The sequence below is a fragment of the Populus euphratica genome, unplaced genomic scaffold, assembly GCF_000495115.2.
Source record: "Populus euphratica unplaced genomic scaffold, PopEup_1.0 scaffold520.1, whole genome shotgun sequence".
In the NCBI taxonomy this organism is placed as follows: Eukaryota; Viridiplantae; Streptophyta; class Magnoliopsida; order Malpighiales; family Salicaceae; genus Populus; species Populus euphratica.
The window spans coordinates 27,850-47,582 of NW_011500395.1; the positions used below are offsets into that span (position 1 = coordinate 27,850).

At 29.2% G+C, this 19,733-nt stretch overlaps 1 protein-coding gene across 1 annotated transcript; it reads right to left on the minus strand.

Moving 5' to 3' along the window:
- Window positions 1-8,407: 8,407 nt before the first annotated feature.
- On the minus strand, window positions 8,408-11,861 carry LOC105114378 (serine/arginine repetitive matrix protein, putative (DUF936)). The gene is made up of 4 exons (XM_011010903.1): window positions 10,638-11,861; window positions 9,817-10,035; window positions 9,487-9,578; window positions 8,408-9,262 (listed from the first exon to the last, which is right to left on the minus strand). The coding sequence occupies exons 1-4, from the start codon at window positions 11,748-11,750 to the stop codon at window positions 8,590-8,592; spliced, it is 2,097 nt and encodes a 698-aa protein (XP_011009205.1). The 5' UTR covers window positions 11,751-11,861; the 3' UTR covers window positions 8,408-8,589.
- Window positions 11,862-19,733: the final 7,872 nt, after the last annotated feature.

The following is a 19,733-nucleotide window of genomic DNA, read 5'->3' on the forward strand; positions in this document are numbered from 1 at the left end:
CTTTTAATACTTTGCTTGTTAAATGATTAATCTAGATTTATGTTGTATAACACTTGGCACAACGAATACTTGACACTTTCATAATTGATACTGTATGGTATAACCGACACTTGAGTTATGAAAGGAAATAATTTATATAATTAACTTCCATGTGGTTCGATCTTGGTCTTACTTATTTATTACTTCCACACTCCTACACTTGTAAGAAGATTTAATCTTTTGGTCGTGTCACTTGTGAGAAGTAAAATCTCAATCAAACTCATTCTTTCTTTCTTTTTTTAAGTTCGGATTAGAATCGAATTCGAAAGTAAATAACTATCATTATCTGAAAAGTAAGGATTATCTTGAAGATAAGGATAGAATGACAAAAGCACATTATAGTCTTTAGTTTCTGTGCAAGTTGATAAGATCACATTTTTCATTGAAATAAATCTTTGATCTTTGAATTTTATATTTTAAACCCCGTAAAAATTAAATTAAAAACCAATCAACCAAAATTGGGTTACAACATTTGTAATCATCAAAAAATAAAGTTAAGTGTGAACTGACAAAATCCTCTAATAGAGCTTAATTGTTATTCTAGTCAACTATAATAAGAGAGTACATTGTGAAAAGTGTAAGTGATACTCTCAACACTTAAGGAAATCTCCTAAAGGTAAAATTATAAATGGTTTAATACTTGTCATTCAACAAGTATTGGTGAAAGATTTTTTAGTCTTTAGCCCACTTAAAAAAATTAGGGATAACAATTTAATCCTAGCCAAGTTTACCAAAGGTAGAGATAACCTAGATTTTTTATTAGGAGGACAAAACAAGAGCCTAACTAAAAGTGGTTTCGATTTTAATTGTATAGAAAAAACAAAAATTAAATAAGCATGTTAATCAGTCTTCCGTATATAGTTGTTCTACATGAGATTTTTGCAACAAAAAAGACCATTTATCACATAAATATAGATTTAAAAAAAAGGCATTCCTAAAAATATGTTGTGGGTATTAAAGATACAATGCCTAACAAACAAGGACTTAATGTTTAAAAGGTATTTAAAAATGCTTCTCACATGAATTCTAGAAATGGAGAAGCAAGGAAAGTGTTCCAATAAAGAAGGAACACGAGCCATGGACAAGCAAGGCCTTAATTCCAAAATCAATAATTGCGAGACAACTTGCAAAAAAAGAATCAGTAGCAAAGGCGAGAAAAGCCTTACTTCAAAAAATACCAAGTTGGAAGAAATTTGCATTGGAAGAATAATGGTAGAAGAAATGTTAAACCTTTATTTATTAACATCAATGTGAAGAGGAATGTGCCACAATAACATCCAAGGCCTCAACCCCAAAGGTATTAAATGAGAGAACAACCAAGACCTATAAGCACAAGGTTTTTTTAAAGGATAATCATATGGTCTAAAATATCAACCAAGGACCAAAAAGAAATATGTATCAATCTTAACAATACATAAAACCATAGAGCAACGTGTACTTGTTACTTGGAGGTCAAAGGAATATGAAGCCAATGCCAAGATTTTAACTATAATATGACTATCATCACCAATATGATATGTTCTACAAGGTTTTTGAGAGCATGAACAAGTCTTTCAATAATCTATGGTGATGTCATTCACTTCATAAGAAACTACTACTAGAGGTTAATGATCCAAATCTTAACTAATTTATCTTAGTTTAGTTATTATTTGTATGGCACACTAGAATCATGATAATAACATTTAAACTTGAACTTTATGCTTGCATTGTTTGTGCATATATGTGTTAAAACTTAAGCAATATAAGAATCAATCAATCATCAAAATTTGAGTCATTTAATGTGGATTTTTTACGTTTACTTTACCACATATATAGAGAAATATGGTTAGTACCAACTAAGTTTGAATCATGGAAGAAACAAGTGAAAATGTAAAAAATTGCAATTCTCAAAATGGCCAAACCATTTTGTATAGTATGTAAATTGCATTTACATTTCTCTCTTCTAAAACCCAACCTCTCTTAATTTCTACAACCCCTCTCTATTTATGTAAACCCTAAACCTCTAAAAATCATCCCTAAAGGTTCCATACTTCTATTAAACACTAAATACTAACCCAAAACATCTTAGAATCAACTAAATTTGTGTTCAAACACCCATAAAATCAAAAACCCAAACTTGTATTCCTTGAAATTCCATTTGAAAAAACAATGCCTAGAGTGAAGATTCCAAGAAGGAGAAGTTTTCAAAGATTTGACAACAATCTCTTTGTCTCTACAGTTATTGAGAAAAGATATAATAATGACACTATCAAAAGATTGATATCTTCTCCTAAGTACAGGGGTGTCAAAATAATAAATTACCCGGTAAAACAAGGTCGAACCACAAAAAGATTAACTATATAAATTACAAATAATAGTAATAATAATAATAACAACAACAATAAGTTAAAAAGAACTTTGAGATGTAAAATTAATATAAACAAACAATGAAAAAAATAGTTGTCAAGGTTAGAGGATCTACTAATGGTATTTCAAATAAGTATAATATAAACTCTTTTTATTACTCAATTGGAAACCACAAAGAAGGAGGTTCCAATTAGATGATTTGTCACTAATAGTTCATTATAAATTATTAGCATGATCATATTAATTATCTTATTTAAGTAACATTATACTTTTAAATATTGTTAGGAATTCATGATGCTAACTTATATTAATAACAAATTAAGTTCCTTTCATAGCACAGGTATAGGTTATACCATACGATTGACTATGAAAGTGTCAAGCATTTATTGTACCAAGTGTTATACAACACAAATCTATATTAACCGTTTAACAAGCAAGGTATTAAGAATTAATAAGATAAAAATAATAAGACATGTTAATAGCAAGTTGTTTAGGATATAAACATTAAAGTTCATATAGAGTTTATATTATACTTATTTTAACACCATTAGTGAAATATTTTCACATTGACATAATAAACTTAGATAACCATAATGAAGGAGAAACATAAATAAATAAGAATAGAACATGATTATATAAGTACAGTAAAGGAAATGGAAGACATAAACAAGAGATTAATTAAAGCAAAACTTAAGTTTTACAAAAATATATAAAAAAAGAGCAAAAACATGATCTTGATATGAAAATCAAGATGCCTAAATTCATGAAAAATGCTTCCTTTTATAGGCTAAAATTTAGAATTATTGATTTGATGATTAATTGTTGAGTGGGTGACCACCTCTTGACTTTGTGACAATTTTTATCTTCTTATCTGAATGAAATGTCATTGATAATATTAGAATTTAAACAAATGGTCTTCATGAAAATTCTGGAAAATTGTCTTAGATTTCCAATAAAAAACATTAGTGCATTTGGACCTCTATAGATTTCCAATAAAAAACATTAGTGCATTTAGACCTCTATAACTTAAGATATGGGTCGAACACTAAATAGTGGCTTCAAGATATGGGTCGAACACTAAATAGTGGTTGGGCTGCAGGACAAATTTTGACTTCTCTTTTGATACTAAGATTTGGACTTCTAAACGGTATAATTGAGTCTTAAACTCTTATGAATGTTTTATGCCTATGTCTTAGCTTTCTAGCCATATAAACCAAATTGAAATCTAAGATCTACAGCTCTAGATATGACTCAATGATTGAACAGTGTTCCAGTTTGAATTGAATCAGTATCTCTTATCTAAACTTAGCCTTTTCTTTATCCTTTCACTTTCAATAGTTAATCATATCAATCAATTCTTTAAATTGTGAGATATGCCTGCATTTAAAATGAGCATTTACCATAAATTAAAGCTATATTATATTATTAAACTTGTTATTATAAAGCATGCTAAGTTGGGAAATTTAAAGACACTTTAAAAGATAAAACGATGATATAAAATCTTGATAAAAATACACTCTTAAATACTAATCAAATGACGATTTTAAAATTAGGCATATTACTTCACCAAGGTATATGGATTAAGATGACTTTGGAAGAATGAATGTAATTAATTATTTTGAGAACATTGGTTAGAAGGATGTGGTTACCATAGATGCTATCTTTTATGAGAATTCTATTATGATGTTCTATGCAAATCTAAGTGTGAAAGAGAATAGAGATGACATTTACATAAGTAGTTATGTTTATGATGTTAAAATAGAGTTGAATTCAAATGTTCTAGCTCAAGTTTTGGAGATACCTATGGGAGATTTTACTAAAACATATGCATCCCATCAATTTATTAAGGCATCAAATACCCCAACTCCCTTTGATCAAATCAGATTAATATTTGGTAGAATCCTAGATGATGGAGAAAGAACTTTTGCAATGTCTTTGTCTTATGAAATGCATACTTTGTATTCAATAATTAGTTAGCTTCCATTGTTTAAAGGAGGACATAAAGAATAGTTAAAACTTATGGATTTGTGGATAATGGCTTGTATAGTGAATGGAAAGCCATTTGATTTAGCCTATTTATTTTTAAAACACATGAGTAATGTCATTAAAGGAAGGAAAATAAGAGCCTTAGTGTATGGAGTTATTGTAACTAAGATCTTTATTTTATTTGATGTGAATGTGTTAGACTATAAGAAGGATCATAACATTGGGAGAGACCATAACTATAATGCTACAAAATTAAGAGAATTAAGATTTATTTGTGTTGATGAAACTTAGATTTATGATCCTTCTAAGGAACATAATGCTAGAAAATTAGAACTAGGTCCAAGATAACGATCCTCAATAATAGACCAACAACCTATGCCTTTACATCAACCTCAATTAACCTTTGAAGAAGGTTCATCGAGTGTTCCACTAATTACCTTACAATCCATTCATGATATGTAAAGTGAAATTTTTAAATAAATGAGTGACTTTCATACAAATATTGCATTAAGATGTGAGAAAGGTATATAGAAGAGTTGGGTATCCATTTAAGAGTTGATACCATGTATTATTGGATGCGACTTGACCATTTGAGTGGTGATATCAAAGGACATGATGCAGATGATATTGATGGCATTATGAATGAAAGTGATAACAATAGTTAACTCTTTCATTCATATTGCTTATGAATATTTCTATTTTTTTTTATAAATATCTTTTGTATTTTGTCTTTATGGTTGTATTGATGATGAATTTGATGTTTCATATATTTTTGTGTGATAAATGATGAATTTAATGTTTTGAATGACTTTTTTTTATGAATGATGTATTTGATAATGGTGATCTATTTATGCTATTTTGAATGTATCATTTTTTTTAAGGGACCATATAACACAAATCAGTTGAAAGATTCTCCCTCTTTCTATTTAGAAAAAAATATGTATTGCTTTATTTAAGGGGAGATTTTTTTATTAAAGAGAGTGATATCTTTAAAAAAAATTATGATTAAACAATTTCATTTAGCATAAGATGTTTTTCAATTATCTTTTAGCATCTTTTTTTCAGAACTTTATTTTTAATTGGCATTACAATTTTAAATAACAAAATATATTCTAAATGGAAAAAGGGAGAGAATCTTTCAAACAAAAAAGAGAAAATTGTTTTTTTATAAAATATGTCTTATATAAAAGGGAAAAAGTTTTTATGTATCTTTTGCCTAATGACAAAAATAAAAGAAGAGAGGTATGAGATCCATACATTAATATACTTGACATACTCTATTATATGAATTTTGAGATGTATATATTGAACATGCTTTATTATGTTTTATTATATGCTTATTGCATTAATGTTTTTATCCTCATTAAAAAAAAAAGAGATTGTTAGTCTCATGACTATAATGATGATTTATTAAAGTTTTTCATGATGTTTTGATAATAACATAAACATTGAGTATTAACATTATTAATTAAGTAATATGTTATATGTCAATAATAGAATATTGATTTGATATAGTTTTGATGAATACATGATAAGTTATTATGTATGCCATGAATTCTTTAAATGCCTTGCTATATTACTTAAATAATTCAATAAATTTATATCAATATGTTATATGAAAAATGTTTGTGTCTCATATGCATTAACAACAACCATATATGAACAAAAACATTATTAACATATAACTCATATCATTAACAATAACCAAATAAATTTGACAACATAAAAATATTTTTAGATATTCATCCATAATATGGTACCTCAATAAATTTTCCTAACATGATTCTTAAAAAGAAAAGTTGTTCCAATAAAAAAATAAAAGGCCTAAATCTTATATATATATATATATATATATATAAACATCTACTTATATTGAAACATTTTTCATAATTTAAAAAGCTACAATTAGTCATCCTCTCCAATTAATCAATAAATTATTCCACGGTGAATGGCTCAAGTTAGAGATCAAACCACTGGTTATACTTGTAAATAAAAATGATAGTAACATTTTCGTACTTGTTTTATTAGTTTAAGTTTCACATTTCCCTCCTAGTTATCAAAACCATCATATATACATTAGAATTTTAGAATCTATAAAAAGAGTGGTGAGTATTTATATGTAATGAGAAACTTATAGTTATATAATACATAGGTTGTTTGATATAGATGATATTTTTGGAGGAAAAATAATGAAGGGGTAAAATTTAATGATGGAGTGTTCTGGATGTAAAGAAAAGGTAAAGGGATGAAGTGTTATAAATGTGTTGGTAGGAGATTGGAAAAAAAAATATAAATAAAAGAGGATCCAATAAAGATAAAATCAGTTTTAGAATTAAATAAAAAATTAAATGAAATGAAATATATTTTTGGTCTATAATGGAATATAATGGAATGAGATAAAAAAAAAAAAGATGAGAAAATATAATAGTGTTAAGTTAGATAAAATAGAAAGGTAAAGGTATAAAATCCAAACCATATCCAAAATTTTCCTTGGAGGTTTAGTTTTAAAGAAATATATCATGAAAATAAATTTATCAAGGGAAGAACTTGGTCCAAGAATTTTGATGATGAGAATATTTTTACATAAATATTTTTATGTATAGTTATAATTTGGAATAATAAGATATTGTTATATATACTTATAATTGTTTTCTATTCTAATATATTATATTAACGAAAATGTATATATGTTCATGTTTGTTCATCAAATTTTGTTCGGTTAACTTGGATTAATAAATTATTAACTCCCAAAGATTTGATTAGCTTATTAGTATTGTTTATAGTATAAAGTTTGGTTTTTAAGTTCATAAGTGTATTTTAAGGTCATTACCACACTCAAACTAAAACTATTTTTATTTAAAACAATCATATTTGCTTGTTAGTTCCTGAGAGTTAAATATTGTTATAATTATTTATAATAGAAATCTCTCCATACCAGCTTATATGTTAATTGGGATTAAGTATCCATCAAAGAGATTTTAAGAATGTGTTTTTCACATGAGTTTAATGCTTTAAAGAGATTAATAAATTCTATTAAGTATTCATGTCACGATTTGAACTTAGAGGGATTTTGTGAATGTAGTGGTAGTTATTTTTTAAAGTGTATTTTGCTTAAAAATTCATAAAAAACAATATATTTTTTAATTTTAAAATAATTATTTTTAACATTAGTCTATTAAAATAATTCAAAAAACATAACACAATTAATTTTAAACAATTTTTTAATTTACATAAAACACAGTTCCAAATAACACATTAATAAATTAAATAAGAAAGTATTCCTCCTTCAACTAATAATGAATACCGATTATTGGATTTGTATTGTGATAACATTGAAAAGTTTGAAATTCAAAAAATCAAAATTTATAATTATTACAATATTCAATCACCACAAACCATCAATAAATAATTTGTTTGAACAATTGTCCTCAAAACATTCCTCATCCAACCCTATAAAATTTTACACATTTTAATAATTTTATAATTATTATTATCAAATTTATTTTGCATTCATTACTGATTTACTGTCAAATTTGTTGTGCATTCATTCCCATAAAAAAATAGAGTTATTAATTGATTTTTTATTAGTGACTATGACACTGTTTGTTTATAAAAATTGCATTTGGATATGTTTAACTTTAAAAGTATAAAATTAATAAAGAAAATTAGTGTTTTTTAATAATTTTAATATAATAATATAAAAAATAAAATAAAAAATTTTAAAATATATTTTTATATTTTTAAATAAAAAATACTCTTGAAACCAAATATTAATATTATCCAGAAACAAAAAAACAGTGGCCTTATGTTTGTTGTGCCGTTAGGATCCCCAGCAAACAATAAATTAAGTAAAATTGCGGCTCATTCTGAAAAGTTCAGTATCATCGTAAAAAGAGACATGGAACTCGTCCAACCATGGTTTTAACAGGGATAACTAATTACATGAAGGGCAGAGAGGGAATTCGCATTTGTATAGCAAAAAACCAAAAGGAAAACGCTGCAAAGAGAGAGAAAACATAAAGGAGATTTAAAAATATAAGTAAATTTACAGACGTTAAATTAAAAAATAAATTGCAATAATACTTTTCCAAGTCAATATCCATGAAAATGATGCAATGCAAATTGTTATAAGAAGATCTATTATGGTTAAGAACCGATCAGGGGGGCAAAGGAAAGAGAAGGTTTATGTTTAAGCGGAACTTAAACAAAGAAGAGATACTAGACTGGGGTGGAGGAGTTATCAAATGTAGTTCCAACATGCTGAATGACAAATCCATAAATTTTTTTCTTCAGCTTCTCAATCTTTCCTGTCAGAAGCTCATCCCCTTTCAATGCAACGCGGTCCAGCCATTCATTGACTCTCTTCAACTGGGACAGGACAGCTGCAATTGAGCTAGAGTTAAGGGGCAGTGATTTACTTCCATTATTAGCACACTCCCCTAACACCCGAAAGCCAGCATCCAAGGAATCCTCGATAAACTTCACAAACCACATTTGCATCTCAACCTGCAACTTCATAGATAGTTCTACCGTTTCCTTCATTCCATGGCCCCTTGTCCAAACCCCAACAATAGGATCAAATGTTGGTGACGAGCTGGCCTTTTGAGGTGGTCTCTTGGACAAACTTCTTCGGAGAGTTGTTGGAGGTTCATTCTTCTGATTGCTCAGAAGAGAAACAATCTCAAGATCAGTAGCCAAGGCAGCTTCTACCCATAAAGAAGCAGATTTTGATTTCTCAGTTGCTGTAGTATCATGATCAGAGCAGTGACTAGCAGCGACTGATTCAGCAATTGAACTATATCTTACAACATCATCATAAATTGAGATAAATTGATCAATTGTGGGTAAAGGGTTCCCAGCCTTGGATGAAGAAGCAAGTTCTGAAAATATGCTGCGATTGACAGATAGGGTTGAGTTATGATTAGATGCAGCATCTGTGTTAAAAATAGAATGAAAACTTAATGGTGACACGCAACATTAAGGTGACCTTACAATGTTCTCGGGATCCTGGAACAAAAAAATGAGTTTTCAAGTATCTATGCAAGTTTGTGTTTGTGTTTGTAGCTGTGCATGTGCGAGCACGTGCAAGAAAGAAATGCTCACTAGTGGCATTACCTGAGACTCCGAACAACAGACTCCGTGGCAATTGCTTCCTCCAACGCTTCAGCTGCAGCAGTTGAAGCAAGAGCCTTCCTTTGCATAGCCTCCTGCATTTAGTCATCATGTGAAAAAACTTCTTTTTTTTTGGTTCATGTAATATAAGTGGCTAATTCAGAGATGAGGTGGTCAATATTTAATCACTTTTGCTTCCATTACCAATCACTGTCACAAGGTTGCCTTATTGCCAGTAATCTGATAAATACATTGCTGCTATTGCCAAGGCAAACGAAATTTCTGCTTCATTAATGGATGAAACAAATAATCCATCCTAAATGCTGTTCTTACCTTTCCAAACTTTGCAAGTTCTGAAGAGACCGCATCTAATGGAACACTACCATCAGTCCATTTCTTCTCATGTACAACGAATCCAAGAGCTGCGCAGGCTGGATTCTTATTATCTAGACACCCTTCCGGTGAACTGGGTTTTGTTTTCTCATAACTCGAAGTCTCATCTTGATTTGATTGTCGGCTGTTTGCGTCACTTAGACGTCTAGACAGGGCAGCCTGGGAAACAACCAACGCAAGGTCAGACCTAAACCTAAAATGAAATAAATCAATCTATCTTCACACCGGAAACATAGAACAGAAGACAGTGCAAAAGCATATGGTGTAGGTAGTTAAAGGGAGTTAACGGACCAAGAGTATTTTGGAAAATATATTCCATATAGCAAATACGAATTCAAAAGTATATTATTGATTGAACTGGGAGAATAGCCACTGAACTAGGCCTGAGCAGCAACCATTCATAGAGCATCAAAATAATGCTTGCCCACGTTTGAATCCTAAAATTAAATGAAATAGTTGTATTGGGGGACATTCTGCTACCATAGCCACCGTTTTTTCAGTAATGCAAGTTGCAATTTGAAGAAAATATCATCTTGTGAAGTCAGATTCTGGACTGAGAAAAGCCTCAGCATTGCCTCTCTGAATGAACTAAAAACAACCAATTTTGGAAGTAAAAGCTCAGTAATACTAGCAAGACTGCAAAGGCATGTAATCAAACTCACAGAGTATTACAACTGAGATGGGTAATAGGCATCATAGAAAAGAAGTCTCTTTAACAAAGGCTTCTTACGAAGCGTTGAAAAAGTAAGATAGGAAATTACCTGAGTCCGCAAAATCGCTTGTAGATCCGGTTTCTTCTTGGTTTCACCCTTCTCTTTCATCTCCCCTGAACCCACCGCAGCTGGTATGTCATCCCAATTCTTCCTACTACTTTTTGCAGACCCAACAAGCGCCTCTGAAACTTTTGAAATCCCAGCGACAATATTTGCAATCTTCTTCTTTCCAACAGAGTCCGAGACAGCAGGTGAAAGCTTCACTCCAGAAAGCCTCTTCCCTGGAGAAAGCGAAGCCCTTCGAGCATTGGGAGAAGGCTGCTTCCTCCCACTCGGAGATGGCTGCCTGTACCTGGATGGAACAATAATTGCTGGCTCCCTTGCAACTTTCCTGTTTTCCTCCTTGGCAGCCAGCAAGCTCGGAACCATACATTTGGACGGCACTGGAGATGCTGATCTCTTCCCTTTGGCCGCAGGAGAAGGATCCCTCTCCACCAAAGCGGCATTTTTCTTCCCAACCGAAACAGATCTCTTAGCAGTAGCCGGAGATGAAAATCTCTTAGCCGTAGCCGGAGATGAAAATCTCTTAGCAGTAGCAGTTTCATCCACCATCACATTATCTCGAGGTGCAAGCGCTTGTCTGGTAACTTTAGTCGTCACTTCGCCTTTCTTATTATGATCACTTCTTGGAAATTCGTCGAATTTTTTGTTGTTGGATAAGTAGACGGCAATTGGATCCACAGAGTATTCGGAGTCGGCGACAGGTTGAATCACAAACTCTTTCTTGGAAGCTGAGATTCGGGCAATGAGAGGTTCTGGAGTACCGACAAAGGAGTGGCGGCCAGCGATAGGGCGGATTCCAGAAACCCTAGGGACAGGAGAATCGAAATCGAAGCGATCTATATAAACAAATTGGCCTAGCTGAAGGCGATTCGTGAGGATAAGGTCGGTATCGCGTTCGGAGAGGGAGACGTAGGTGGAGTTGAGAGAGTCGGAAAGTTGGACGTAAAATCCTTGGTTAGGCCAGAGATCGGAGCCGGCGAGAGCAGGGACGATGCCGATTACTTGGAGAAGAGGGGATCGGTGGTCGCCGGTGACGCGGGCAGCGGAGTTCATTGATTGGAGGAGTTTTAACAGGATTCCTGGAGCTAGAGAAGCCATTTTGGGAGAGGGTGAAGCTGTAAGGTAAGAGTAAAAGAATAAATTAAGGAGGAGGAGGAGGAAGAGGAGGACAAGCTACAAAACGATTTTTGGCCGTTATGTAAATTCAAATTCAAATGCCCGCTCTAATATTTTAGTAGTTTAGATTTTGAATTCTGGTGAACGGATAGAACAACGAGACAGTCAAGTCAGGCGTTTAAGCTACCGTTATCATACGTGCTTGCCTTGCACCCGGGGTGAGAAAAAAATTAAAAAATTGATTTAATTGAGAAAATTAAAAAAACTGATTGAATTGATTAAAATATTTATAAAAATATCTAATTTAGTTTAATTTTTAGTTTTGGTGTGTCTGAACTAGCCAATCCAAACCGAATCGAATCGATTTGGCTTAGGAATGAAAAAAATAAAATAAACTAAGTAGTTCAACTTGCAGGCTACCTTCTTCCATTACACGACAATCTGTTTTCCCTTTCACACAGTCATCTTCTCCGATCACCCCTACCCCCTCCTATTAATAATTGTCTCCTCTTCATCAGTCAATGAGCTTAAACTATTCTCAACGATTATTCTTCGCGTCTCGAAAGAAACTGACATACGTGTGAGGTGGCAAAACTGTTACCGTTTCCAGAGCTTCTTCAATTTATTACTTATATCAAAGCCAATTACATCGCTCAGGTAATCTTGTCATGTAATTACAAATTTAATTAATTGTTGCTTGTTGATTTTATATTGTTTCTATTTTTTGTATTTTGATGTGTTAATTATTTTAAACAATGTAAAAATGATGGTAGACAAAAGAATACAATTGGAAAGGAAAATAGCATAATTGTCCCTGTCTCAAATTCTTAGAAGATGATCAATCACAAATAGTATGTCCTCATTTTTTTCCCTTTCTTTTCCTTCTTACAGGTAGATTGGAATTTGGAACTGCCAACAAAAAATTTTATTCGATGTTAGCTTTTTGAAAATTGACCCCATTATTTACTGTAGCTTAAGCTTTGAGATATTGCATGATTATGAATTGGTTTGTTTGTTGAAGCATAGCTTTCCGTTTGAATATTGTCTAACTTATATTTGGTAAAACCATAAAAGTAGTTTTCGGGAATACTCAACTAAAAATAGACATTATTTGAAACTTTATGGTAGAACCATGCTTTGAGATATTGGAATTATTAGAATAAATGAATGATTACCACAGTTGCACAACATGTGGGTTGACTCCACAGCTGCAAGTCATATGGTATTTGATTGTTTGATTGTGGGTTGACTCCACAATTTTGATGATTAGAGTTCTGCTTAGCTCATCTGGGATTTTGTTAGAGATGAGTGTTTGATTGTATCTCAAGTGAGCCATTCTTTTTGTCTTGTGCTTGACTATTTTAAAGTCAAGGTGTTTAACTATTTAAGTGGCCAAATTTTAGCTTTATCTCATTGTTCCTAATCTGACCATCACACATCGAGGCTTGGCTTGTAGATTTTTTAATTGATCCTCTGATGGATTGTAGCCTTGATCTTCCTCTTTTTTTATGTTGAAAGGAACTAGTTGATATGGAGGTTGTATAGAGTCTAATAGGGAATGGTGGAACTATTCTTTGTTTTTTTTTTAGAGATTGCAACATTACTGTTATAGAGCTCTCTTCCTATCAAATAGACATGATGCTGAATCTAACTTCCCTAAAATTGTCTATTAGCTTTTGTGTTGTTACTGCAACTGTGTTTTTATGATGTTTGAAAGTGATTTCTTGTGAGTTATTCATTGTTGTTGGCTGTTGTTTTAAGTTAACATGCAGAAATATTATCATGTCCTCAATTGTTAATTACAGATGGAAAGCTTTCAAAATCAAAATACTTCATCCACTGGCACTACTCACAGATGGAAAGCTTTCAAAATCAAAATATTTCATCCACCGGCACTACTCCAACATCAACCAATACCCCAGCTTCAAACATTAACCTAACATCAACTACTACAGGATCCACCGTGGATAATAAAGGTACCCAACTTCAAGTTCTTACATCAAGAAAAAGAAATGTTGATGGTAAAAAAAAATTATAAATTTGGGATCATCAAGAAAAAGAAATGTTGATGGTAAATTTTTTTTATAAATTTGGGATCATTTTACAAAACTTGATAGTAATCCTAAAACTTTTAGAGCTAAATATAATTATTGTGGAAAGGATTATGCATATCATACTATTATTAATAGGATAAGTAATATGTGGAGTCATTTAAAAGTATACAACAAGTTTCATTTTATGGTTGATAAGAAGTAAAAAATTTTGGTATTAGAACCTTAATAAAGCAAGGGATGAATTAGAATATCAAAGTGAAAACTCTTACAGCAATATGTTATAATTATGATGAATGCAGAAAGACATTAATAAAAATGGTTATAATTGATGAGTTGCCTTTTAATTTTATAAAGGGTAAGAGATTTAATTATTTTCTAAAACCTTGTAGCCTAAATTTGACATTCCTTATCGTTTCATTGTTATGAGAGATTGTTTGAAACTTTATATTGAAAAGAAGGAAAGATTAAAGAGAACTCTTAAGGGTCAATGATTATGCTTAACAACATATACATGAATATCAATCCAAAACATTAAATTTATGCCTTTAATGGCTCATTGGATTGATAATAAATGGAATTTGCATAAAAGAATTTTTAATTTTTGTCAAGTTTTCAATCATATGGGTGAGATAATTGGTCAAGTTATTGAGAATTGTTTGTTAGATTAGGGGATTGATATACTTTTAACTATCATAGTAAACAATGCAAGCTCTAATAGTGTTACTATTTTATATTTAAAGAATGTGATGAAAGATTGACCAATGAATATATTGTCAAATGAACATTTGCATGTTAGATGTTGTGCACATATTATAAATCTCATTGTGTGTTAAATTAATATTTCAGTTATTAAAATTTGAAATGCAATTAGGTTTGTGAGATATTCACCTCTTAGGCTACTTTCATTTAAGAAGTGTGCAGAAAAGTTGCATATAGAATGCAAGAAATCATTGTGTCTGGATATTGCAACTCGATGAAATTCAACTTATTTTATGTTAGAAGCTGCTGAAAAGTTTGAAAAGGTGTTTGTGAGGTTAGGTCAAAGTAAACCTAGGTATATAAGGTACTTTTTGGAAGTTGATTCAAAGTGTAATAAAAAAAACATAGGGCCATCTAGTTTGTAGGATTGGCAAAATGCTAGAACTTTGTTAAAGTTTTTAAAGATCTTTTACAAGGTTACATTGAGATTTTTTAGCTCATTGTATGTCACTTCAAATTATTTCTTTAATGAATTTTTTTATATGCATACAGACTTGTTGTAATTGTGTAAAAATAGAGATAATATTTTAAATGGAATGACGATGACTATGGTGTTAAAGTTTGAGAAGTATTAGGGTTGTGAAGCAAATCAGAATTTTTTTTATTATATATGGCTAATGTTTTGGATCCACGTCTTAAGTTAAAATATGTGAAATTTTGTTTTGATGAGTTATATGATTATAACAAAATATAATTGCTAACAAAAAAGGTGAAAGATAATTTGGTGAGCTTGTATGAGTTTTATTTGAAAGCCGATAAAGTGGTGGATGATAATAGGTATAAGCAAGATGTTAATGATGCTATTGATGACATAGAAATAAATTTTAATACTTTAGCTCGATTCAAAAGACACTTATAGGAGGAAGATAGTGTGGAAAATAAAAATGAGGTTGAAAGGTATTTGATTGATGGTTATGAAGATCCTAATAATGATAAATTATATATTTTGGGTTGGTGAAAGATTAATGCTTCAAAATATAAGATATTTTTGAAAGTTGCACAACATGTTTTGGTTATTCTTATATTCACAGTTGCTTATGAATCAGCTTTTAGTATAGGTGGTCGTATACTTGACCAATTTTAAAGCTCTTTATCTCCAGCAATAGTTCAAACATTTTTTTGTTGTCAAAATTAGTTGCATCATAATTCCAACTAATGATGGAACGTTGATTAATGATTTTGAAGCCTACGAAAACCTTAAAGCAGGTAATTTTTCTAATAAATTTACACATTTTATTTTATGATTTATTAATTAATGTATTTTTATTTTTTATTCTAACATGTTTAATTTTTTATTTTTTAGAATTCAGTGGAAGGTTGTATCTAGCAACAGATAATAATTAGTTTACAATTGATGTATTTATTGAAAACATATGATAAAAATACTATTTTTTTAATTTTATATCTTCTAATTTAATTTATCATATTATAATTCTATATTTTAAATTTCAGGTACCAAAGTACCACTATTAAGACGATGCTTCAATAAAGAATTTTGAAAGGAACTGAAAGTGCAATGTTCTTGATGTGTTTTTTTTATTGAGATGATGTGCAAATCAAGATTTATTTTTTTTAGCTTGAAGTGTTTTATGATAATGTTATTTGTTATTTTTTCTTTAAGCCTTTTAAAGACATTGGTTTGTAGTTTAGATTTTAACTTATTGGTGTGTGATTATGTATTACTTAAACTTTTTTGAAGCAGGAGAAAAAAATTAATAAGGTAAAAAATATATTGAATATAAGATTCACAATAACAACTTAATATAAATAAATATTTAGTAGTAAAAGAATTAAATATACTTTGGATTCTTTTAAGAAAATTTATATATTATTAATATCAATTATAAGAGCATCATAAATATACAAAAAGCCCATTACCAAGCTAAAAAGAAGTTCGAAAAATAACTATAGGTTTTTCCGGTTTTGGACCTCAAAAACTGGACCCAAACAAGACCAAAACTGGTTGGTTTGGACCGATTCCAGTTCTATTTGGGTCCCCTTTTTTTCTGGTTGGATTATTTTTTAAAAGTAAAAACCGAATCGCTCCTACTTACAATTATTGCAACGATTCTTCTTGGTATCAAGTTTTGTGTATAATAAAATGAAAAATATAAAATTGATTAATATAGTTAAGTTTTGTATTTATCATGTCATATTAATTCTTTTTCATGAAGATATTTGATGTGTTCATTTTTAATTCTTATAAATATTAATTGAATTATTCTGTAAAATGATATTGATTATTATAATAAGGCATTGACACAATATTTATTGGTAAGGTAAACTAGTTGCCTCTGTAAATAATTCAACTAACCTAAGTCAAGGTTTGTTATAATTTTTTAAAAATATTTTTATTTGAAATTAAATTAAAATAATATTTTTTTATTTTTAAAAATTTATTTTTAACATAGTAAACCTAAAAACATAAAAAAATTAATTATATCTTGATGGCATAACATTTTTAAAATTTATTTTTGATTGATAGTTTTTTGATATTTTACTAGCTCTTTAGTTGTATTTTAGGATAAAAAATAGATATAAAAAAAATATGCTTAGTAAAAGAAATGTAAAAAAAATCTTTTTAATACTATCTATCATCTCCTGTACATGAAAAACCATCCACCAAATTCAAGACTAAGCATATTTTTAAAGTTATCTCCATTATGCCCATGTGATTTCACTATGCTATTTTTAAAATTTATTTTTATTTAATTTTGTAGAGATTAAGTAAATATTTAAAAAAAAATTTAACAATTTAATTCTGGAAAAATAATATTTCTTTAGTCAAGATTCATATTTCTTATTCATGTATTTATTTACTTTTTTTTTTGACAAAAACATATCTTTTCATCAATATCATGTTGTTTTTTTTTTTTATAAAGACTTAAAGAGAATTAAAATAAATATTCATAAGAATCGATGAATTAAATTAGGGAGGAAAAACTATTTTTTTAATTAAATACTTCTTCCTTATTTGTGTATTTCTTTTTTGTTTGGATAAAAAAAATGTTTCTTTTTACATGATGCATGATTTTTCAAACAAAAACTAATTATGATAAAAAAGGCAAGCTTCAATTCAAAAACAATCATGTATTGATAATTTATAGATGGTACGTGTGAAAAGATAATTAATTTAAGAAACTATATTAAAAATCAAATATATATTTTATTATTATTAGATATTTATGAGTAATTTAAAAAAAATCTTGTACTAGGTTCATATATAATCATTCATAAAGTAATTAAATTATTACTATAAAAATCTCTAATTTGATTTAAAAAGTATAGAATAATAAAATGGTTTCTTAAATATCATTTTAATAATTTTATTTTAAAAAATTATTCTAAATATAAACAATTAAATAAAAAATAAAGGGTAAAAAAAATCCAAACCTAGTCGTCTCTGGATTCTCAAAGCTAAATTTACAAGGCTAGTCTTACAAAAAATCAAGTGTTTCTAGGACTAGAAAAGCTAGGTCCACCACCTAGTTTATAAAAAGTCAATATCATTTATTTGGGCAGACAATATGTCACCCATTACAACTAACTTCAACTATTGTTCAAGTTATTAGAATTTTAAAACTTAAATTTTAACATATTTTCACATAAAACACCAAAATAATATATTAATTATCTCAATATCCTTATTTATAACTTCAATATACCCTTTAATTAGTATAAAAATTTAAAATCAAATTGAATAACAAATTTTGGGAGTCTTGATCTACCTTTTAAAATAAATAAATATCCAAATCAAATAAGCTTATTGACATCAATGTTAACATTTTTTATATTTAAAATGTAGCCAAATAAAAATCTTCTCTCTCCTTTTCTTAGGCCACTTTCTCCTCTCAACTTTTATGCAGTAAAATATGAGTAAATACAATTTTAACATTGAAATGTTAGCACGAAAAACTATAGAGACCAAAGATATAAGAATAAAAACTTATAGGGATCAAAAAATTTCAAATCTAATGAATAATAAAAATAGCATTGTAGAGAAACAATGCATCCATAATTACTCTTTTTTTTTTCTGGCTATTTTTTTATCTCTCAACTTTTATGAAGTAAAATATGAGTAAATAAATTTTTAGCATTGAAATGTTAACACCAAAAACTATATAGAGATCGAAGATATAAAAATAAAAACTTATAGGGACAAAAACATTTCAATACCAGTGATAATTATCTTCTTTCTCAGTGAGCAATGGAATGGCTACAATAAAATACCTATCTTTTATATAGTTAATATAGTTAATGGTGAATAGTATAGTGGCTCCTAAGCCATGGGTGCTCTCATGTCATTAATACCGAATCTCATAATTTAAAAATAAACCAATAACTTTGAGTGATGTAACTTAATTGTTCAGATTTTGAATTTGTTTTTTTAAATATCACTAGTTCGAGTGTCAGAAATTTTATGGTCACTGAAAACATATATGTTTATTAACTTTAAGGCCTCGAAGGATTAGTAAATATACATATATATTAACTCAAACACCTATGGTTAATAAAAAATAATTAAAAAAATAAACCAATTAGAAAGAGCCGTGTGGTAATGCTAAAGTACTTAATAGCCCATCAAATCCTTACAAATCAAGGTTTTTACTTAATTTATTTGAACAATATCATAAAAAAGAAAGAGAAGAGAATGGCATAGGCTTGTCTGCGCTTCAGGCTTTTTTCAATTAAAAAAATTGAAAAACTTTTAGGGCTTTACACACACTACCTTCTTAAGGCATTTTTAATGGAAGAGCAAAACAAATTTTTATTTTTTAATATTTTTTTCTTAATTTTGCAACTTCAATAAGAGAGCCAAAATGACTTTTATATATAAAAAAAAGAGTTATTCTTACATATCTATCAAAATAGCCCAAAACATTATTTCATCACTTGAGCTTTTCTCAAAAAGCTAAAAGTATTAATATTAAATATATTAAAATATATTTTTTTTCATTGAAGTACACATAAAAAAACCATATATACACTATTAAAAAAATTTATATCAACAATTTAGCTCTTTTATATGGCTTTTGTCATTGAAGATGCTCTTACACAGTTAAAATAATAGTTATCAAACCCAACTCAAGGATTGACCTAACCAAGAAGTTGGGTTTCAGATTATATGCCGGCCAAGAAGCCGAGTTTCAGG